At 39.3% G+C, this 25,098-nt stretch overlaps 1 protein-coding gene across 1 annotated transcript; it reads left to right on the forward strand.

Annotated features, from left to right (window-relative positions):
- Positions 1-25,098, forward strand: fam83fb (family with sequence similarity 83 member Fb). The gene is made up of 5 exons (XM_034188891.1): positions 1-552; positions 17,115-17,282; positions 17,831-17,952; positions 20,102-20,826; positions 24,200-25,098. The coding sequence occupies exons 1-5, from the start codon at positions 94-96 to the stop codon at positions 24,244-24,246; spliced, it is 1,521 nt and encodes a 506-aa protein (XP_034044782.1). The 5' UTR covers positions 1-93; the 3' UTR covers positions 24,247-25,098.

A 25,098-nucleotide genomic window follows, 5' to 3' on the forward strand; every position in this document is an offset into this window, starting at 1 on the left:
CACGTGTTGTCTCCGCCCCCTCAGGTAGGAAAAGTTGCCAGCTCCGTCTTTTACCTGTTCCTGGGCCACACAGGTGAGCTCCGGGTTGCAGCCATGGCTGAGTCCCAGCTCATGTGCATGGAAGACGGCCGAATCGGAACCTCGGTACCGGAGTCCAAGCCGGAGTTTTACTACAGCGAGGGGCAGCGGCTCGCCATCGAGCAGCTGCTCCGGAGCGGAGACGGAGCCTTCAAAACGCGCCTCAAGGAGGACAACATGAAGGATTTTCTATCGGCCAGGGAGGTCAAACTCCTGAACGGAACCTTCAAACGGTACGAGTCCAGCGACGGAGGGTCCGCGGCCCCGCGGGGGGCCGCCAGCAGCGACTCGGGGGTCCATTCCACCTACTGGCCCCAGATGTCGGACACCGAGGTCCCGCCGCTGGACTTGGGCTGGACCGGCGGCAGCATGTTCAAAGGGGTGACCCGCGTGTCCGTGCACACGCACCCGCCCAAAGACAACGGGCCCCATATCAAAGAGGTGGTGCGGAAACTCATCCAGGAGGCCAACAAGGTGACTCTTCACTTCTTTAGGGTGATCAGACAGACAAACATGATTTAGACCACAACACTCAGAATCCAGCCTCGGTGCACCTTAACCTGCCCCAAAACATGTATGATCGCCACCCCAAGGGGGTACTCATAGCCGGGTCAACAGGGGTCAAAATTAAAACATGCTCCAGTCATGTTGAAAAATCTACCACATTATTTGTCTGATCATAACGATTCCAAAACGTGTAGTTTGGACTATCTATGACTGAATGTTCTGGAGTTATGGGGTAAAAACAGCAAACATGGTGACAAAGGTCAGCTTCTGTTTGTAATAGGAGATAAAAAGTTAAAGTTGGTCCAATTTCAGCAAAAAAATAATGCAAATTCTTGGTTGAAATCAAAAGATTAATAAATAGAATAGTTTTGACTGGGTTGAACGTTTGGTCTCCAAAGTAAAGGTCAAATAAGGTCAATGTACATTGGATTCTATGACATGTGACATATGTTACAACTAAGCATAACAAATGGTGAAAACTATTTCTTTTTAAAAACACTATTAACGCATCCAATAATTTGCATCACTTTTTACCAAAATTGGAGCAACTTTAACTTTTGACCTCTGTACAAACTGAAACTGACCTTTGTCATCAGTTTCACCAGCTGTATGTTTGACGGCAGGCTGTGCGACACTCCGTCGCCGTGGTGATTCTTTGGCTGGGTGCTGTGCGGTTCGGGGCTGACAGACCGGACTGCAGTGGAGTGGCGGTGATGATCATAGACTGGCCCGAGTCGTGGAAGAAGTCGCGGCTGCCTTTCTCTGGCGTTCAGCTGAGAGGCGCCTGTTTAGGCCTCTACTGGTGGTTGGCTCTCACTGCGGTATTGTATCACTTCCTGTTCCGGAGCACAGCGGTGTTTTTCTGTATCTGTTAGCTGTTTACTCTGCGCAGTTAGATTGATCTAGTTATCTAGATTACGATTTGTTTCCCAGTGTAATCTTTACGTGCCTTAACTAAAGCACTCCTTCTGCTGAATCACCTATAAATTATTTACACATTATTCACTTTGCGTGTTTTTAGGAATCCGCTAGCTTAGCGTAGCTACTAGCTCTTAGCCGATTTAGCATGGCGGCTTCTCCTGTCTCTCCCGCACTTTTCTGCTCTGGGTGTGAAATGTTTAGTTATTCCTCGGCCTCCTTTAGCAGTAACGGTACTTGTAATAAGTGTAGCTTATTCGTAGCTTTGGAGGCCAGGCTGGGCGAATTGGAGACTCGGCTCCGCACCGTGGAAAATTCTACAGTTAGCCAGGCCCCTGTAGTCGGTGCAGACCAAGGTAGCTTAACCGCCGTTAGTTCCCCCCTGGCAGATCCCGAGCAGCCGGGAAAGCAGGCTGACTGGGTGACTGTGAGGAGGAAGCGTAGCCCTAAACAGAAGCCCCGTGTACACCGTCAACCCGTTCACATCTCTAACCATTTTTCCCCACTCGACGACACACCCGCCGAGGATCAAACTCTGGTTATTGGCGACTCTGTTTTGAGAAATGTGAAGTTAGCGACACCAGCAACCATAGTCAATTGTCTTCCGGGGGCCAGAGCAGGCGACATTGAAGGAAATTTGAAACTGCTGGCTAAGGCTAAGCGTAAATTTGGTAAGATTGTAATTCACGTCGGCAGTAATGACACCCGGTTACGCCAATCGGAGGTCACTAAAATTAACATTAAATCGGTGTGTAACTTTGCAAAAACAATGTCGGACTCTAGTTTTCTCTGGGCCCCTCCCCAATCGGACCGGGAGTGACATGTTTAGCCGCATGTTCTCCTTGAATTGCTGGCTGTCTGAGTGGTGTCCAAAAAATGAGGTGGGCTTCATAGATAATTGGCAAAGCTTCTGGGGAAAACCTGGTCTTGTTAGGAGAGACGGCATCCATCCCACTTTGGATGGAGCAGCTCTCATTTCTAGAAATCTGGCCAATTTTCTTAAATCCTCCAAACCGTGACTATCCAGGGTTGGGACCAGGAAGCAGAGTTGTAGTCTTACACACCTCTCTGCAGCTTCTCTCCCCCTGCCATCCCCTCATTACCCCATCCCCGTAGAGACGGTGCCTGCTCCCAGACTACCAATAACCAGCAAAAATCTATTTAATCATAAAAATTCAAAAAGAAAAAATAATATAGCACCTTCAACTGCACCACAGACTAAAACAGTTAAATGTGGTCTATTAAACATTAGGTCTCTCTTCTAAGTCCCTGTTGGTAAATTATATAATAATTGATCAACATATTGATTTATTCTGCCTAACAGAAACCTGGTTACAGCAGGATGAATATGTTAGTTTAAATGAGTCAACACCCCCGAGTCACACTAACTGTCAGAATGCTCGTAGCACGGGCCGGGGCGGAGGATTAGCAGCAATCTTCCATTCCAGCTTATTAATTAATCAAAAACCCAGACAGAGCTTTAATTCATTTGAAAGCTTGTCTCTTAGTCTTGTCCATCCAAATTGGAAGTCCCAAAAACCAGTTTTATTTGTTATTATCTATCGTCCACCTGGTCGTTACTGTGAGTTTCTCTGTGAATTTTCAGACCTTTTGTCTGACTTAGTGCTTAGCTCAGATAAGATAATTATAGTGGGCGATTTTAACATCCACACAGATGCTGAGAATGACAGCCTCAACACTGCATTTAATCTATTATTAGACTCTATTGGCTTTGCTCAAAAAGTAAATGAGTCCACCCACCACTTTAATCATATCTTAGATCTTGTTCTGACTTATGGTATGGAAATAGAAGACTTAACAGTATTCCCTGAAAACTCCCTTCTGTCTGATCATTTCTTAATAACATTTACATTTACTCTGATGGACTACCCAGCAGTAGGGAATAAGTTTCATTACACTAGAAGTCTTTCAGAAAGCGCTGTAACTAGGTTTAAGGATATGATTCCTTCTTTATGTTCTCTAATGCCATATAACAACACAGTGCAGAGTAGCTACCTAAACTCTGTAAGGGAGATAGAGTATCTCGTCAATAGTTTTACATCCTCATTGAAGACAACTTTGGATGCTGTAGCTCCTCTGAAAAAGAGAGCTTTAAATCAGAAGTGTCTGACTCCGTGGTATAACTCACAAACTCGTAGCTTAAAGCAGATAACCCGTAAGTTGGAGAGGAAATGGCGTCTCACTAATTTAGAAGATCTTCACTTAGCCTGGAAAAAGAGTCTGTTGCTCTATAAAAAAGCCCTCCGTAAAGCTAGGACATCTTTCTACTCATCACTAATTGAAGAAAATAAGAACAACCCCAGGTTTCTTTTCAGCACTGTAGCCAGGCTGACAAAGAGTCAGAGCTCTATTGAGCTGAGTATTCCATTAACTTTAACTAGTAATGACTTCATGACTTTCTTTGCTAACAAAATTTTAACTATTAGAGAAAAAATTACTCATAACCATCCCAAAGACGTATCGTTATCTTTGGCTGCTTTCAGTGATGCCGGTATTTGGTTAGACTCTTTCTCTCCGATTGTTCTGTCTGAGTTATTTTCATTAGTTACTTCATCCAAACCATCAACATGTTTATTAGACCCCATTCCTACCAGGCTGCTCAAGGAAGCCCTACCATTATTTAATGCTTCGATCTTAAATATGATCAATCTATCTTTGTTAGTTGGCTATGTACCACAGGCTTTTAAGGTGGCAGTAATTAAACCATTACTTAAAAAGCCATCACTTGACCCAGCTATCTTAGCTAATTATAGGCCAATCTCCAACCTTCCTTTTCTCTCAAAAATTCTTGAAAGGGTAGTTGTAAAACAGCTAACTGATCATCTGCAGAGGAATGGTCTATTTGAAGAGTTTCAGTCAGGTTTTAGAATTCATCATAGTACAGAAACAGCATTAGTGAAGGTTACAAATGATCTTCTTATGGCCTTGGACAGTGGACTCATCTCTGTGCTTGTTCTGTTAGACCTCAGTGCTGCTTTTGATACTGTTGACCATAAAATTTTATTACAGAGATTAGAGCATGCCATAGGTATTAAAGGCACTGCGCTGCGGTGGTTTGAATCATATTTGTCTAATAGATTACAATTTGTTCATGTAAATGGGGAATCTTCTTCACAGACTAAAGTTAATTATGGAGTTCCACAAGGTTCTGTGCTAGGACCAATTTTATTCACTTTATATATGCTTCCCTTAGGCAGTATTATTAGACGGTATTGCTTAAATTTTCATTGTTACGCAGATGATACCCAGCTTTATCTATCCATGAAGCCAGAGGACACACACCAATTAGCTAAACTGCAGGATTGTCTTACAGACATAAAGACATGGATGACCTCTAATTTCCTGCTTTTAAACTCAGATAAAACTGAAGTTATTGTACTTGGCCCCACAAATCTTAGAAACATGGTGTCTAACCAGATCCTTACTCTGGATGGCATTACCCTGACCTCTAGTAATACTGTGAGAAATCTTGGAGTCATTTTTGATCAGGATATGTCATTCAAAGCGCATATTAAACAAATATGTAGGACTGCTTTTTTGCATTTACGCAATATCTCTAAAATCAGAAAGGTCTTGTCTCAGAGTGATGCTGAAAAACTAATTCATGCATTTATTTCCTCTAGGCTGGACTATTGTAATTCATTATTATCAGGTTGTCCTAAAAGTTCCCTAAAAAGCCTTCAGTTAATTCAAAATGCTGCAGCTAGAGTACTGACGGGGACTAGAAGGAGAGAGCATATCTCACCTATATTGGCCTCTCTTCATTGGCTTCCTGTTAATTCTAGAATAGAATTTAAAATTCTTCTTCTTACTTATAAGGTTTTGAATAATCAGGTCCCATCTTATCTTAGGGACCTCGTAGTACCATATCACCCCAATAGAGCGCTTCGCTCTCAGACTGCAGGCTTACTTGTAGTTCCTAGGGTTTGTAAGAGTAGAATGGGAGGCAGAGCCTTCAGCTTTCAGGCTCCTCTCCTGTGGAACCAGCTCCCAATTCAGATCAGGGAGACAGACACCCTCTCTACTTTTAAGATTAGGCTTAAAACTTTCCTTTTTGCTAAAGCTTATAGTTAGGGCTGGATCAGGTGACCCTGAACCATCCCTTAGTTATGCTGCTATAGACGTAGACTGCTGGGGGGTTCCCATGATGCACTGTTTCTTTCTCTTTTTGCTCTGTATGCACCACTCTGCATTTAATCATTAGTGATCGATCTCTGCTCCCCTCCACAGCATGTCTTTTTCCTGGTTCTCTCCCTCAGCCCCAACCAGTCCCAGCAGAAGACTGCCCCTCCCTGAGCCTGGTTCTGCTGGAGGTTTCTTCCTGTTAAAAGGGAGTTTTTCCTTCCCACTGTAGCCAAGTGCTTGCTCACAGGGGGTCGTTTTGACCGTTGGGGTTTTACATAATTATTGTATGGCCTTGCCTTACAATATAAAGCGCCTTGGGGCAACTGTTTGTTGTGATTTGGCGCTATATAAAAAAAATTGATTGATTGATTGATTGATTTTTACTGTTTTTACCCCATAATTCCATAGAATTCAATTATAGATAGTCCAAACTATACCTTTTTGGAATTGTTATGATCAGACAAATAATTTGGTAGCTTTTTTCAACATGAGTGGAGCATTTTTTAATTTTGATGTCTGTGTAATTCATCAGTGACCCCTACCTGGCTATAACTATCATACATGTTTGTGTAGGCCATGGTACACTGGGGCTGGATTCTAAGTGCCGTTTTGTCCCCTTAAGTGGTACCGTAAACCTGCTTGGCCCATTAACTAATTTACAACATTCACATTTATGTTTATCAGTGAATGTCTGATTGTGTAATTCTACTGTAGCTAAATAAAAATCAGAGCAGATTTCTTAATGTGAGATTTTACGATCATTGTAATTCCGTTACCATAGAATTGTATTTCAATGCTGTTTTTTACGTGAGTTATTTTCATGCATGCACCTCTCAATAATCCCCAATTTTGGATGTTTTTGTTCTCTCGCATTTTGTGAATCTCAACTTTTGGGAACTGGGCCATATCAGAGTTATGGTCCAGAGGTTTTCAGATTTTTATTTTACAACAATTCTGACTTAACCTACCCCTTCCTACAGTCTTAACCCTACACCTAAACCTTTAAAGTTAAAAAAAAAAAAAAAGCAACATTTTGGGCACCTGAGAAAGGTTTTGAGCAACAGTCTGGAAATGTTTCCAGAAATGGCAGTCCTTTTCAAAACTTGTATATATCAAATTCCACTTTGCACCAGTTCACAATTTTCCCATAACAACAGCTCTGTTCCAAGCAGTGTTCAAATTGGGATAAGCTTATAATATTATTGTTACTTTTTTCACACCCACATGTGGCCACCACTTCTGGAAAGGCCTGTGCATTTCCAGTGTTAGAAAAAGGCTCAAAACTTGATATCCCAGCTGTCTAGCAACCTTGCAAGTTATTTTTATCTTAAATAGTTTAAGGTTGAGAGTTTTTTTTTTTTTTTTTCTGAAATGCTATAAAGAAAGTTTGGAAATTCATCTTTGAAACGATGCCATCTTAATGGAAAATAGTTCCTCTTAAGTCAAACACATTCACAAATAGAATCCTGCAGAACAAACTAGATCAAAAGTGCTCAGAGTGCACCATGGTGCCACAAACACATTTCAAAGTATCAGGAATGTAAGCAAAATGTCACATAGGATTTTAAACGGTCAGATGTACTAACAGTCAAATATGTGAAGTCATTTCCTTAAAACTTGCCATTTTCCTTATATAAAAACAGGCTCGATAATTTTATATTGAGCTCAATCGTTGACCGACCCCAACCTAAATCAAATCACTTCTTCCCGTCCCGAGGTCCAATGCAAGTTTGATCAAAATCATTCTGAAGCTTGTTTGCCAACATCCATAAAAACATTGTGACCACAAGAGCACACGTGTCAGTCAGCATCACCAATACGTGCTCCCAAAAAGAAACGACACGCAGAGTGTGCATGGTGTTAACCTGCAATTGTTGACGTTTTTTCATTATTATTAATCTAACAAGCATATATATATATATATATATATATATATATATATATATATATATATATGTATACAAGGTCTGTCAATAAAGTATAGGTCCTTTTTATTTTTTTCAAAAACTATATGGATTTCATTCATATGTTTTTACGTCAGACATGCTTGAACCCTCGTGCGCATGCGTGAGTTTTTCCACGCCTGTCGGTGACGTCATTCGCCTGTGAGCACACCTTGGGAAGGAGTGGTCCCGCCCCCTCGTCGGATTTTCATTGTCTGGAAATGGCAGAATGAAAAGGACTTTTTTTCCATCAGAATTTTTTCAGAAGCTGTTAGAGATTGGCACCTGGAAACCATTTGAAAAATTTATCTGGCTTTCGGTGAAAATTTTACGGGCTTCACAGAGAATAAGGACTGTTACTACAGCTTTAAGGACAGCTTTAAGGACGGTCGGCGCGCCGCGCTCCGAGCTGCGACGACGAGGCACAAACCACCGGATCATTTCTAAACGGATCGCTCTGTGTGCTCTTTCTCTGGTTATCACAAGAGCTGAACATCAGCCATTTTCCGTCAGATTTCACTTTTAACAAGAGATTTTGTCATGGAAAGCCGCGCAGAGGCTTCGCGTGTCAGGACCGGTTCGCTGTGGAAGCGAGACAAAGGAACACCTCCGTTTCGGCGTGTCAGAGGACAAGTTTGGACATGCCTATCTCAGCTTTCAATGCTTACCAGTCCAGTAAGTATCAGAGAAATTGTGGAGAGCTGGGCATGTCCTAACTTGTCCTTTAACACTCAAAACGCGAACTGTGAACTGTGGTTGAAGATGAGTGAGAATATGTGATTTTTCATTATACTCGTATAAGTTGCACCACAGTATAACTCACAGTACCTCCAAAACTAGTACAAAAAAATACAGTGACTTATATTCTGGAAAATACAGTACATAAATATTGAGCACATCACTTACACCTCTGTGCCACAGGGTGCTGTTCTACTACGATCACCCATAATATACAAAAAGTGCTAAATGCAGATGAAACGGCTTTATCCGAGTTGCCTCCTAACAGGCTGGCTTATAAATATCAGACCTGGGGACTATCTGGCGCTGGCTTATAAAGTGCAGACCTGGCAACCCCCTCAAAAATGAAAGAAAGAAGCTGCACCCTCTGCTAGACATGATCAAAAATGGCAACAAACACTGCTTCAGCTTCAAATTTTTACCCCAGTGGAACTTGATCAAAGAAGTTTCAGGGTGTAGTCACTATGAATATCCCGTTTAAACATGATTGAATGTGTTAAGACTGCAAATACCCCGAATCCGGCTGAAATTTTTGAACAGTTCAGAAATTTCAAATCTGGTGCTGATGATGGCGATAACTACTACGTGTACAAAGTTTGTACAAGATTGGAAAAAGATGGATCAAAGAAGTTGCTGTGATCCTTCAAAATGTGTCCCGATTTGTTATTTGGGATTAAGCAGGATGGAACGGTGCTCTGTGGAATAGCCCTGTTAATTTTAGCTCTTGCGTTTTTGAGCGACTCACATTTTTTCATGCAGTGAACCTTGCGATTCGGGAGTGGTGGTGGTGGTGTGGGTGGGAGTCTGGTGGAGTGCCACCAGGCCCTGAAACAAATTCTCAGGGAAAAATGAATTTAAACAAAGGCACCAAAGAACATGTGTAACTAGAGAGTATATTTAATTGATGTAGACACAAAAACTGGTGCAGTTTCTGCAGCATGCTCTACCCAGGCTCCGCTCCGTCTCCTAAACCAAACAAGGCATTTCCAGCGGATCTGTCACACTCTCACATGCTGTGTGCCAAAGGTGTGATAAGGCTTTGAAGTTCGCGACATAGCGTCGCCGTCCAGGAGGACAGGTTTGGCTACTGTGCAGCTTCAGTGTGGACGCGGCGTCCTGAGCGTGCAGATGCGTGTTTGCTCGCCCTGGCCCTGTGTTAACATTCCACTTTGGAATGGTTTGTTTCTTTGAGCTGTCCCATCATAAAGTTTACTGTGAGCCTGCCGGTGACTCATTTATTCCACCCCTTCACATTCACTCTGTGACCGGACTTTCCAGCAACTGCCTCATTTCTATAAAACTGGGTCGCACAGCAGGAACACGTGAACAACGAGCCCAGGATTTTCCTCAGAATCACTCTTCCTGTAAATTAATTTCCTTCAGAGTTCTCACTAAAGCTGCTTTTTTTGTGGTTTTTGTATCAGCTCTCCTGACTTCAGAAACATATTTTTTGGTTGTTTTTGTTTGTTTTATTTATATATATATATATATATATATATATATATATATATAATGTGTGTGTGTGTTTTTTTTTATCTTTCCCATACAAGATTGTCATTCCAATATACTACAATTTGCATTTTCTTTTCAAAAGTGGCACCTTATCTCCAAACTTTCTAAGAGCTGATTTACTGGTCCACTCAAACTCTGGAGGGAATTGAGTCCAGTGCGCCAAGTGACCATCGGAGAACTGCACCCGTAACTTTACATGTCTGATCAGAATTTTTAATAACCTTGGGCCGTCACACAAGTTTTAATACCAGAAACCTTGTTGTAGGTTTGATTCCCTAAATTAAAAATAATAAATACTTTGGGGATGCTTGGACAGTAGCTATGTTTCCGTTACAGATTTTGTGCAAAAGTTAAGAGATATTTTCAGACTGTCAATTTAAAAATGAGTTTTAAAATGACAGCATTTCCATTGAGTGGTGTCATGTGATTGGTGATTTTTGTCCCTCAGTGATACCTGGAACATTGGACTACAGCCAAAATGTTTATGAAATAAATATAGTGAAACTTTTACTAGTTTTGTGCCACTGAGGATGAATATGATGTTTGAAGTTGTTGATTGGCTCTCTTTTAAGATTTGCTACAACTGTGCCACTAAGGGTTAACACATACAACAACACTTTTGCTGATTGTTAAAGTATTTAAAGAGAACAGGTGAAATATTATTATAGAAACAATCAGAGACACATGAAATGACCTATATTTTTGATTTATCATGAAAACCCTTCAATCAAAACAATACAGTTATGTAGACGGATCGGAAAATGTACCAACTTAAATATCTTGGGAACAGTAGCCAATCAGCCATTTTATTGTCATATTTAAATTCAGCAGGCCAAAATCCATAGTAAATAGCACATTTTGTTTCTGAAGCAGATGCCTTTGAAAATGTGTATATTAGTGTACTGTAGTGAGTCTCTTAGAACTGTAATTCCAATTATTATGGCTATAGTCAAGGATTGACAAGTCCTGCTAACTATAAAAAAAATTGATTGATTGATTGATTCAATCTTGTTGCCATAAGGTCATCTCTTATTTTTAACACAGTCTGTCTCTTCCTCCATTCACACTTGCCATGCCGTATATTTTAAAATGTCATGTGACACTTTCTGTACGTCATTTTACCTGTAATAAAGGAAAAGTTGTTTCCATTGCACTTCTGCAAAATAAGGCTTTTTCAAATTGCCTGAAAAACCACCTCAGGCGAGTGTAACAACTTTTAATGTTGGAGGTTTTTTGAATGCATGTTCTCATTAAGTATATGTTCATTTTGTTACTTCAAATTATGTAATTTGAAGGGTAACTAAATATTGCCTTCTGAGGTGCCTTTGAACAAGTTTTTTAGTCCGCATTGTTTAAATCACACTGTCTTTAAAAGCTCAATAGAGTGTTAACTCATCTTCATAAACAAAAAAGGTCAACACTTTCAAATAAGCTGGACTTAGCTAACTTTCTGGATTTCTGTATTTTTTTATTACTTTATAACCAAGTTATGAAATGTCGTCTCTGCAGCTTGCGTTATCAGTGTGTTATGCTCTTTTGGCTCTTGGGTCTACAGCAGTTTGAACAAGAGTAAAACTGGTCATAAAGTAACATTTAAAAGTTTCTCAAAAGAACTTTTACAACTCAACAGATAAAAAGCAAATTCTCAGTTTATTTGTAGCTGAAAAGTCACTTGTACCACTCTAAGCTAAACTGGTCAGTTCAACCTGGTTATACAAAACAATATATTTCAACTTCAGGTTTTTGTCATATGTGATTTTTATTTATTTATTTATTTATTTTTTAGACAGCAAATTGTAGTTATAACATTGGGAGGGGAAATGAGTCACTTTTTTCATTACGTTGCTCAGCCTTGAATCATACTTTGCAACAAGGTTCATAAAAATCCAGCTCTTTATAAAAATGTTTTGTCTCACCCTCTTTAACGTTGCCCAAAATGCAGTGGAATAAGTTCATAGTCGACTCGCCCTTTTGACAACATCTCATCCATCCATCCATTTTCTATACCAGCTTACCCCATTGAAGGAGCTTATACGACATCACATCATATTTTTTTTTAAAATATGGCCTACCTTAAAAATTTTTAAATAAAATATTTTATATTGTACAGCTATACATTTATCTATATATAATTACCAAGTAATACTTATCAATAAAAAATTGACTGTGATTGAAAGTGATGATTTACAGTTAATACATCAACATAGTGTATGAATATTTTTTTTTATTTGACTATCTGAAAAGCATTTTTTTATTAAAATCTCTGGACATTTTGAAGAATATATCCTATTTATGCAAAGCTGATTCATTTTCATTTATTTCTGAATAAATTTTTAAAATCTGGCTTTAAATATGAGGGATATAGGTCAGACTGACCCGGCTGTCCTGCTTTGGATTTCTTGTCATGTGTCTGTAAACAAATAATATAAAAGGGGCGGGTGGGGGTTAGTGGGGGTGCATTTAAAAGACTGTGTGATAAATTAGTTCACCTTTCTGTTAACACATGTTGGTCAACCGGTTGTTCTTGTATTATTTACAGAGTAAAGTTTACACACAGCAGAGATTGCGGCCTCGTGTTTTAATTTTATCACTTTAACTAGTAAAGTGTTTGTTTGTTTGCTTAGTAAAGTGTTGTTCCAGGACAACAGTAGAATCTATTTCCTGCTGTAACCAGTAAATGATTGAATAACACTATGTAACAAATTTTTATTTTTGTTTTGTTCCTGGGTACACAGTGTGTTTTCCTAACCTGTTATGCCTTAAATAAATAGAAAATAGCTGTTATTCCACAGAAACTTTGCTTCTGTGATCAGGACAGTGATATTTTGAAATTTGTCTGTTTTCAAGAATATTCTCGATTCGCCTTCACTACTACTGAGTAATCTTCTAGAATATTCTTGAACTGCTAGAACTGTCCAGAATTTTCTAGAAGTTTCCAGAATTATATAGAAATTTCAAGAAACCTTTAGAACTTTCTAGAACGTAAAAAATAAATAAATAAATAAAATCAAAGTTTGTGCTGAATGTAGTCATTTTTCCATAGACTTTAGACGTAAGCAGTTGAAATATAACACTTAGAAGCCAGGAACAAAAATTGTGTTACATAGTGTAATTGAAGATGCAGTATCTGGGGTTTCTGTCTTTGTCAGAATGCGTGTCATTTCACTTTCTGTTTTGTCTGTGTGATGATTGCGTACAGTCGGTCGGCCTGACAGGGCCGGTCCCACTGTGGATGAACCACAGCTTGTTGTTCTGCTCAGCATTTTTTGCCCCCCACTCTCAGGGTGGAAAGAAAGCACTATTCTGTCTGCAAAAGGAACACTTGTTCCACATTTTCCATGACTTTGGTTTTCAGGAAACAAACGTCCACTCGATACTTGCTCTGGATATGTTGCTCATGTTTGAAGGGAGAAACATTTCTCGGTCACCTTTCCTATTAATTTGACTCCAAATTGGGCTCCGCAGTCTCGTTTGAAGGCGGGCACTAAAGGGGTAAAATATGACGCATATGACATAATTTCTCTACTTACAGGGAAAAAATTTTAGGCATTAGAATTTTAGGCAAATTACACGCAAACAAAGCAAAAAAAGAAAAAGTGACATTTTACAATGACATGATGAATTCTTGTGCACAATATCCACAGTGAAGATACAGGTTGTTAAGGGGTTGGTGTCATTTGGTTTTATCAGAATCTATACCAGTGCTGCTTATACACACCCATATTCATTGATGATCTTATCAATATGACTCTCAGCTCTTTAAAAATTATTGTAGTACACAGAGAAGCCAAATTATCTTCTGTGATACAAAAAAATCCGAGGCATTTGAGTTGAGGAGATGGAAGACTAAGGCCCCATTAAAAAAAAGAAAAAAAAAAGAAAAATAAATAGTTCATCATTCCTGCCCAATCCCCATGCCACCATCCTGGCTTCAGTTTTGATTTTATTTTATTTTATTTTATTTTTTTTATTATTTTGGCAAATTTCATTGATGGCGGTACAGCTGGTGCAAGAACCGGCTCGTCCATGTCACTCACACACAGTTTATCACACTACTAGTGTGCAGTACACTGACCGTATTCAATATTTTCAGTTCCTCACTTGGTATGTAGGTGCTGTATGTGTTGTTTTTCTGGTTTCAAATGACGTATGTACCTGTTTCTAAGAAAGAAAAAAAAATCCCACCTCCTCACCACTTTTTTCAGATGTCAAGGATGAGTTTTTGTTTTTGTTTTGTTTTTAATGGGGCCTAATATAAGAAATATAAGAGGGGATTATAAAAGATATATATATATATATATATATATATATATATATATATATATATATATATATATATATATATATATATAGTTAAAATTGTGCTGTTTCTTGCATTCCTACGGTGGAGCTTGCCATTATCACAGTGTACTTTTACTGGTTTACAAATGTTAACCTGTTATTTTTTATTAGGGGAATCCTCTCACTCTTCTTCCTCTTCCTTCGAAAAAGACTTAGGAACATGAAACTTCACAGCCTCGTCCCAAAATTCACCCTCCCCCATTTAACAAGTTAGGCCATGCCCACTTCTGATTTTTGTTTTTATGCAAAAATTCCAACATATGTAAATCTTGTAAAACAAACTCGTCAGTCCATTCACTGAATTCTTATAAAATGTGATGTACACCATCTGCTGTCTATGCAGACAAAAAAGTTATTGAGGGAATCAGTCAGGTTGTGACCCATGATGTTTATGTGCTCCATATGTAACAAAATATCACACTCAAAATCAGTACAACATTCTTTGGTTTCAAGCACAATTACGTGGAACTTTATTCACATGGGGGCGCTATGACTGCTGGTGCTGTGCTTTTCCATATCTACCCCCCCCCCCCCCCCCCCCCCTTCCCATTGAGGGCTGTATGTGTGTTCCTCAAGCTCATGTCCTGGGAGTTTAAGGGTTCTGCGCATTATCTTAACTGTTCCTAGGACTGCACTCTTCTGGACAGAGATCTCTGATGTGTGTGTGTTTGTAATGTGTGTGTATGAATGAATGAATGACAAACCCATAATCAGCATAAACCCTGAGCAAGTTTATATTTCTCCAATGTGCAAATCCCAAGTCTTCCTCACCAAAATAAAAGAAAGAAGAAGAAGAAAAAACCAAGACTTAAATATGTACATTGGTTGCTTGTGATCAGTATGTGTCCAAATTACAGAATTTTCTTGTTTCTCATTAGAAACATAAGAAAATTAAATCCATATTTAAGTCATTTAAATTCAGCACTTTTTTTCCAGGGCATCTTTCAAATCTACTGTTTCTCCATTATCCTTAGGATTTAGTATAGTCATGAAAAAATTCAGAGACCTTAACATTTTTAGATGTTCAGATGGCAATTTGTTTGCTTGGCATGCAAGTGGTTTTGGGTTCAATTCCCACTTGAGTCATGATGTTACTCATTTGGAAACTTTAAAAAAGTCCATTCCTACAAGAATTTCTCAACTCATCAGTTCTCACATGTGTGGTCAGGTTTCTGAGTGAGTAAGTCATTCAACTGGCAATCCAGAAGCTCAAGGTTCAATTTCTGATCATGCCATGGTGTTAGAAATTTGGAAATTAATGTCTCATTTCTGTATGGACTTATGCTGGAACCTACTGTTGCTAGTATGATTTACAGTACCAAGTACCACAGTTCATGAAATGTGCATCAATGAGTCAAAGTATTCACAGGCTGCATGGACCAGATGATTGATCCTTGTAGCTATATTTGAAATTAATATTCTTTTCACCAGCTTGAATCTATAGGATCCCTTACTGAATATGTTTCCTTTGTGTCAGAGGTGAAGATAGAAGCATTTTTGTCTGAAAAAATGTGGCAGTGCTTTGAATTGCCGGTGCTGTTTGGACATGCCTGCATGCTTCATTGTTCACGTTTAGATGACTCGTTTTAACTCTTGCAGTTCACACTAGAAGGCAGAAGGCTGTTTTTTACACCACATGTATATATGTAAATCTGCCATGAGGGTTTGAATTTGAATTTTTAAGGTTGATTTTTTTTTTTTTGCATCAAAATCAGAGTTTAAACTTGAATTTCTAAGGTTGAATTTGTTTAGCATAAAAATATTCAGCCTCAAAAACTTCAACCTAAAAAAAAATTCAACCTAAAAAATTTAAACCTCAAAAAGTCAACCTAAAAAAAAAAAACAGCCTCAAAAAATTCCACCTAAAAAAAATTGAACCAAAAAAAAAGAATAAAAAAGCAGGGAGAAGCAATCGATCCCTGCCTCAATCATCCAACGTTTATGGAAACAAATCTGTGGCATTGGATGATTGAGACAAGGATCAATTGCTTCTCCCTGCTTTTCTATTTTTTAGAGGTTGAAATTTTTTTCTTTTTTTTCTTTTTGAGGTTGAATTTTTGTTTTTGTTTTTTTTTAGGTTGATTTTTTTTAAGATTGAAGTTTTTGAGGCTGAATATTTTGATGCTAAACAAATTCAACTGTAGAAATTCAACTTCAAACTCTCATGGCACAGATTTACTTCCATACACATGGGGTGTGTATGTGATGAGCATGAGGACGATCACAGCCAGCACGGTCAGGCAAGACTGGTGCATTTGGGAGCCATTCGCTCTGCAAAACCTTAGGAGTTAATTAGTCAAACGTAAACATTGTGAGGAAACCTCAAACCAATTTAGTAAAAACCTTCAAGCTTCAACAATTATTTTACTGTTTCAATTACGGAAATGGTTTAAAAATTCAGTTTATATTTTTCATGGCTGTGAAAGGTGTTAATTAGTTAATGTTGTCTAAGTTTTCTATTTATCTGCGTACCAATGCCTGGTCTGTTCTCTAGAGGAGCGCAGTTCACTCAACAACACGCATCCTGGTGGTTTGTGGGACGCATCTCTCATGCTGCCTGTCTACAAGTCTCTTAACTTTTTCACTGAAATGAATCCTAATGCAGCCACAGCACGTGCGTGACGCTTCCTGTGTTTCTGTCTTAACACTTCCCCCTGTGTGTTCATGCTGGATTATATCCTGAGTTTATTACATCCGCCAAGGACATAATCAAATCACTGGCATTTATTTATTTGTCTGTCTGTGTTAGCAGGATTACGTCAAAACTACTGCACAGATTTTGACAAAATTGTCACAACAGATAGATATTAGGCCGTGAAAGACTCCACTGAATTTTGGAGGTGATCTGGATCCAAATTGGCAGATGTCATAAGTCTCAGATTGCTGTTGCTTATAATGCAGAATAAATTTAGTGAAACTGCTCTCTTGTAGGTGATAGCGATAGTGATGGACATGCTCACCGACATCCAGATCCTGCAGGACCTGATGGACGCAGCTTGCCGTCGCTCCGTGCCCATCTACATCTTATTGGATGAGCAGGGCATGCCGCACTTCTTGGATATGTGCTCAAGGCTGCAGATTGGTGCGCAACATCTACGGGTGACTTTGTTTTTAATTATTTTTGATTCATTTAACACAAACACATCCTTTGATTACAGTGCACTGGTTTTCAATTCCATAAAGAGAACAGTTGAATAGAACAGGTACAGTAGTTTTACTTTCGGTGATCTGACTTATACCCAAATGATGAGTATGTAAAATGTAAAAAAAGTGAGAATCCCGCAGCCCAAACTTTGGCTGATGCTCCTTTTATAATGAAGGTGACAAGAATGTGTTTCTCATAAGACATTATTAAAAGCCAATCTCATTGTGTCCTTGAAATAATGCACTGCTGACTCCGTTTCGTTTGTACACTTTAGGTATTTAATGATTTTGTTCTCGTAGTAGCAGCACGCTCTTTTTTCTTTTCTTTTTTCTTTTTTTTTTTAAACAATATTTCTGGCAGCAGTAGTGAATTTAAGAGAATTTAACAGAATTTGGATGAAGTCATCCTTTGTTTTGTTTTACATTAGTTGTTAGATGCAGAGTAAATAGTTTGCTTTGGGTTTTTCTGTGCTTGTTGTGACGGTGACGCTCTGTGGCTGTAGAATATTCGCACCCGGCTCCTGCAGGGCGTTGGTTTTGGACTCTCCTTTGGCCGGCTGCCGGGTTCTCTGTGTTACAAGTACATGCTGGTAGACGGGGAAAAAGTCATGTGTGGCTCTTACAGGTGAGATTTAAGTGTGTCCATTGACTTTACGAGTACTTCCAGTTTAATTTGTTTCATTATATTTTCTTTTTCATAATATAGCTCTGCTGTGTCTGTCAAACATTTTTCTTAAATATCTATTTTGAAAATACTGATTGACTTTCATTCATTCGTCAAAAATCTACCCTATTTACCCTCTATTTGCTCTTTTTCAAAACGACTCCATAGATGTTATGAATTGTTGCTACTTGTTATGTGGATCTTTTTATGTGTTAATAGAACAGAATTTTATGTTTAAAATATATTTTTATCGAACATCAACAGCAGCTGACACAAAGTTAACCTGCTGTCAGTTCTGTCAGTCAGTGTTTCTCTGACTGGACATGAATCTGTTATTATTGTTGGAGGAGAGGCTCTCAAAAATAATCATGAAATGTTACAATTATCAAAATTGTATATTTGGATAAAAATAATAACTATTACTATGTAATTTAACTCTTTCCATATATACAAAGTGCATCCCAAAAAGAAATGCAATAAAGAGTTCCTAATCTCCACCAAAATATGGAAAGAGATTAATTGCTAAATATTGTACCCCATTTGTTGTATGGGGAATCTACCTACCTACGTACCAGTACTCTTATATTTTTGATCCTTTACAAGTTTTATCATATATAGATAACATAGTTGTTGATGGTTGCTTATTCTATTTCAAAATAAAATTGCACGTGAGACTTTCTCCAGAGAATGAAGTTGAGAACCGTTTATAAAAATCCCAGTTATTGTTACATAAATGACAATTGCAGCTATAAAAGTTAAGTAATTTAAACCCATCTACACTTAAATACTATAAAACCCGTGGAAAATAGTTTCTCTGCTGGTTCACTATTCTGATGTTATCTTTGTTCTGTCAGATATCTTGATGGAAAATGTGGTTTGGATTGTTGTAGTATTCGCTATAGCCATCAGATGGCAGGTTATATGCAATAAATTTATCTAGTACTAGCTGGGGTACCCGGCGCTGCCCGGGTTAACCTGTTTTAGACATAAGCCAAATGGCAATCATTTTAATCAAAACAATTGCCCAACATTTGTTTTTGTATTGCTGATGTCTTATAAATATAATAGTTAATGGGCTAAAGTTTGTTCAGCAGAACTATAAGAGGTGGACTCCCCAAACTAAGTGGAAATACTTGGTTAAAAGACAAACACATTTGAAGTCCTTCATGCAGACTTTGTTTTGCAATCAAATTTATAACAAAATTACACACAAAAGGTAGGTAACCATAAATATAAATATCAATGAATCAAAATTGAGGTAGTGGTGTATTTCACTGTCTTTATATTGCAATTTTACAAACATAAAATGAATGTATTCAGACAGGAAGGCAAACTGGGTTGTACAGGACAGTCAGGCTTAACAGTTGAGAACATAAAGTAGCTGAAGGAAGGGATTAAATAAACAGAGATGGCCAACACATATACAGGGCTGGAAATTTGAATCTGCCTGGTCATACCCACAGCTGGCTATTTTGGGAGTAATTTTCAGTTCAACTTTAAAAAAAATGGTACCAGTTTGTTCCCCATGTCATGAGGATTCAGAATATATATAGTTTTTAGGGCTACATATTATAATTTAGGAGTTTATCCCGGACAGACAGACAGACAGACGTAGCCTTTTATGTATATAGATTGACTTGAGTTTTGGCTCTTAGTGTTGCTGTGAGTCCAGCGGTGGGCCACACACTTACTGCCTCTACATAGATGGCGGTTGAAAATATCGTGGAAAGGAACTCCACGTCCCCTCTCGTGTTTATTTGTCTCTGTGGTTACAAACCTCAGCACACTTTAGATAAAAGTTAACAAATTTGAATGCAAATAATTTGTTAGGCACTACTGCAGCAATTGCAATATGCACGGAATGAGAGAATTTTTCTTTTTTTTTTTTAACTTATTTTTTTACTTTCTTATTCAAAATGATGTGGATATTTCTTTAGTCTGCAGCGATCAGGCAGCCCAGATACAAGCAAGATGACACACATCTGTCCATGATTGGTTGTTCAGTGCAGGTTACTGTACTTACTAGAAGTTTGGATAGATGTTTTACATTCACATAAAAAGGACAAATACCAAAAATTTAATGAATTGGAATCTGTTGTCTCTCTCTTAGTTTCTCCTGGTGCACATCTCGTATGGACCGGAACATGATCACTGTGATGACGGGCCAAGTGGTTGACTTCTTTGACCGGGACTTCCGTGAGCTTTACGCCATTTCTGAAAAACTGGACCTCTTCAAAGAGTTCAGTGTCAGCCAACCAACCAATACAACTGCCACTTTACGTTCCAAAGTGGGGCCCAAACGCCCTCCTCTGCCAGCCACCACATCTCGCTTCCAAGTTAGTTTAGGTGACTCACGGAGTCCTGACATCCAGGTGCCTGCACACAAATACTACAACCCCAAATACTTCTTGGCGTTGGGAGTCACTCCACCACGTCCAACAGGGTCTCTGCATGAGCCAGGAACTCTGAAGGGATACCCATTGGCAAATGTCCCTGAAGAACCTGGAAGGCCCCGCCTTGCCATCAGTGAGAAGATGGACCGGCTGAGTCCCCTGCCTTCAGAAGAACCAGAGGAAATCTTCACTACAGTCCCTGTAGAAAAGAAACACACTTTCAGGGAGAAATGGAGGCTGAAATTTTCTAAAAAAGCTAAAGGTGACAGTCCAGTAAGGAGCGAGGATCAAATGTATTTATCTGCAGAAACAATCCAGATTGATGATAGTGAGGACAACACTGATGTGATAACTCCACCTAAACGGCTGGGCAAGAACCTATCCAACCTGAGGTCCAGGGATGAATCTTTGCAGACTGCAAACAGTACACAGGACACTGAGGGTAAGCCTAAACCGGAAAAGCAGATATTCAGGAAAAAAAATGTGATCATCCATGTTTCATGAATTTCCTGAAGTAAGATGACGCTAGAACCTTCTCTTTAGTCCATCTCCAATTCAGCACCATCAAAATGGTTGTTGCGTGTTACTGTGTGCTGGGATTTTTTTTTTTTTCACCAGTGTTGGCTTCACTTCTCTTTGGGGAATTACATTTGGAGAAATTGTTTCCAAAGTGAGATATGAGGTCTGTCCAAAAAGTAACGGACCTTTTTATTTTTTTCAAAAACTATATGGATTTGAATCGTGTGATTGCATCAGCCAAGCTTGAACCTTCGTGCGCATGCATGAGTTTTTTCACGCCTGTCGGTTGCGTCATTCGCCTGTGAGCAGGCTTTGAGTGAGCACTGGTCCACCCCCCTCGTCGTATTTTTATTGTCAGTGAAATGGCTGAGCGACTGCCGCTTTGCTCCATGAAATGTTTTTCAGAAACTGTTAGAGACAGCCAGTTGGAAACCATTCGAAAGATTCAGATGGATTTCGGTGAAGATTCTGTCGGTGTCACACGGATTAAGGAGTGTTAAAACCTTTTTAAAGACGGCCCACAGCAGCGGAGGGCACGCGGCGCACCGAGCGGCCATCGACAGGCTGGAACGACCAGATCATTTCTAAACTGAACGCTGTGTTGATCCGGGACATCGTGTGACTACCACAGAAATGGCAAGAGAGCTGGACATAGCACTTTTGCGGCACATTCCACTGTTACAGGAGATTTTGTAATGAAAGACGTGCGGAGGATTTCGCGCGTCGGCATGGAGCCGTTCATGGCGCGCAACAAAAAAAACACCTCCGTGTTGGAAACCATTCAGAAGATTCAAACTGCTTTCGATGGCTTTTCAGTTGAGTGAGTATCCGAGAAATTGTGTAACAGCTGGACATGCCACAACATGTCCTGTGAGACTTCCAACACGCAGGTGTTTTTTTGTTGTGCACCCTGAGCGGCTCCATGCCGACACGCGAAATCCTCCGCACGTCTTTCATTACTAAATCTCCTGTAACAGTGGAATGTGCCGCAAAAGTGCTATGTCCAGCTCTCTTGCCATTTCTGTGGTAGTCACACGATGTCCCGGATCAACACAGCATTCAGTTTAGAAATGATCTGGTCGTTCCAGCCTGTCGATGGCCGCTCGGTGCGCCCCATGCCCTCCGCCGCTGTGGGCCATCTTGAAAAAGGTTTTAACACTCCTTAATCCGTGTGACGCCGACAGAATCTTCACCGAAATCCATCTGAATCTTTCGAATGATTTCCAACTGGCTGTCTCTAACAGTTTCTGAAAAAAATTTCATGGAGCAAAGCGGCAGTCGCTCAGCCATTTCACTGGCAATAAAAATCCGACGAGGGGGTGGACCAGTGCTCACTCAAAGACTGCCCACAGGCAAATGACGCAACCGACAGGCGTGAAAAAACTCATGCATGCGCACGAAGGTTCAAGCTTGGCTGATGCAATCACACGTGATTCAAATCCATATAGTTTTTGAAAAAAATAAAAAGGTCCGTTACTTTTTGGACAGACCGCATAAATGCTATTTTTTGGAAAAAAAAATGCTACCGCCAGCATATACAGTCTATTGACCGTGTTACACATGTAAATTTGTAAGGCAAACATTTTGTAACAAAATACATCCTGTTGATATTTGAGTGTGAATTTCAGTGGTTCTAAAATGAGATGTTCTGTCTGTTTCCCTACTAAAAGTTACATTTGTATTAGGGATGAGGAGATTAAGCAGTACGAATCGGTATCTAGATACAAACGTGCGCGATGCGAGTGTATCGATCCATTCAGTGTGCGTCGATTCAGTTGACGGGTGAAATCACGATGGATCGGTCGCTCCGTGCTTGCATCAAATTTTTTTTTTTTTCCTGAAGCACATTGAATGCACAATGGACGGAAGCCTGAAAGCACATTCCTACCACAACAATTTTATTTCAAAATGGAAGCCTGCGACCACGGCGCAAGCAGTTGTAGGAGATTTTTGACGCACCAAAAACAATTCAATCAGGCGTTTGGAGATATTTAGCCTTTTTTTTTTTTTTAAAGATGGAAAACTTGACAAGACACATGAATGCTGTGGCTGGAGTTGTGCCACTAGATGTTTGTTGTTGAATTAGGGAATATCCCTGTTGTGTCTGTTGATTTGTGGACATTCATGCTGGATTACCGTCGCAAATATCCATTTTACCGGCTTCGCAAATGCGTCGTAGGTAAAACTCAACACAACAGGGTTATTCCCATTGTAATCTAATTCCATCGTTTGCACGGTTTATTTTTCTGTAAGTAATTTGGTCGGCAAATCGTTGTGAAAGGATATGGTCGGCTCATCAAAGCTTACCGGGTGATTCTTTAACTACGGGCACTATTGGCCTTGTAACTGTAATTTCCACCACACCATTGCCTTACAATATAAAGCACCTTGGGGCAACTGTTTGTTGTGATTTGGTGCTATATACATGTGCTCTGATGTCACTGTTTATCTCCATAGAAACTACCCAAACAATCTTTCATACAAACTGTTTAAAGGGACATTACAGTGTTGTGGTGGAAATTACGGCAATAGTGTGGGACAACTACATTTTGTTTAAAAAAAAAATCACAACAGTTGTATGACATTGAATACCCCAATTATGTTTTGATTATTTTACTGATATTTTATTCAGAGATATTTTAAAACATTAGAAAAAACGTTTCTTTACCATTCATTTTTATCATTGAAGATCAAAAGTCTGGGTGTGGGACAAGCACAAAATGGCAATATTTGCATATAATGATGCTGAAAAAAGGTGAAAAAGTCATCATAGACTACTAGAACAAATTTCTTAACACACTTTCATTGTAAAGATAACTATAAAAGTGTGAAATTTCCCCTTTTTTCTGTTTTTCATACAATATGATCAAAGGACATAATAAGTGCCCGTAGTCTAAGAATCACCCTACCGTCGCAACAGCGTCGTCATGCCAAACTGGCAATTCTGTAAGCAGACCCACAGATTTCTCCATCTCGTCTGTTGCATTGAGATAAATCCACAGTAAAACCATCTATCAATGCAGTTAAATCCATTAAATTCACGCATGTTGGGATCATAGATCTCAGGTGACAGCATCATTGTTGACGCCTGTGCAGCAACGTGGTCAAGGGGCGGAGTAACACCGCCGTCCACACGATATTAATCTCACACGATTAACCAATCAGATTCGCAAAAAAATGTAAATGGATTAGAATTGTGTTTTAACCAGTAAAACGCCATCAAACAAGTTAATTTTTCTTCGTCACAGCCTTTTCTCATTTTGACTCCTATTTTGTGTTTTGTCTTTGTGTCACAGGTGGAAAGCGCCGACGGTCGAAACACAAAAATTGTAAAGTATCCTGAGGTTCACAGAACTGCTGCCAACTCCAACGTCCTCACGTCACTCTGTCTGCGTTTAGAATCTGTATGTGAAATGTTGTCAGTGTCTCAATATATGTGAAACTAACTGTACAAAAAGACCAAAAGAATGTCAAATCCTTAAAGTATTGAGACATGCTGTTTACAGTTTTTGATGCCAAATTTTAGAAAATCAAAATGTTGGTTATGTTGGGGTGCAGATACTTGCATGCATCTCTTTTTTTTTGTGTGTGTAGAATTTTTGGTAGCACCTAGGATGCAGTGTTGAGCATTCTTCTGCTCAACAATGTTTTTTGGTTTTTTTTTTAACCATGATGCAATCACAAGATTGTCCTTACACAGCTGAGGTGCTTCCACAAACCAACCTAAACCCAACAACCTCTGCGATCATGGCAATTCTGATGCTAAGTGTCATCATGCGAACCCTTTTGGTTGTTGTTTCTATTTTTCTCTTCTTTTAAGAAAAAGTCCAACACTCATTTAAGGGGATATTAAAGGGGGAAAAAAAATCAGGATTGAAGAACATCCCCCATGTGGTGATGAGTTTTGTTTGTTTTGCCTCCTATTACCACTTTTGCATGAATCAAGGTTCTGATTTTGAATTGATTCTGTTGAGGTTCTTGTGGAACCATGGTGCCATCTAGTGGATCATCTCACACTTCAACCATGAGAGAGAGGTGCTTTCTCATGATACTTGTAAACAGAAAATAATTGTGGCATTGTGATTTATTGTTTTTATACGTAGAAATGCTCAACGGTTTTACTTGACATTGATTGATTCCATTTGCTTCACCATTGTCTGAATGTCTGTTCTGCTTAATAAATTGTTTGACAGCT

The sequence above is a fragment of the Thalassophryne amazonica genome, chromosome 15, assembly GCF_902500255.1.
Source record: "Thalassophryne amazonica chromosome 15, fThaAma1.1, whole genome shotgun sequence".
Classification (NCBI taxonomy): Eukaryota; Metazoa; Chordata; class Actinopteri; order Batrachoidiformes; family Batrachoididae; genus Thalassophryne; species Thalassophryne amazonica.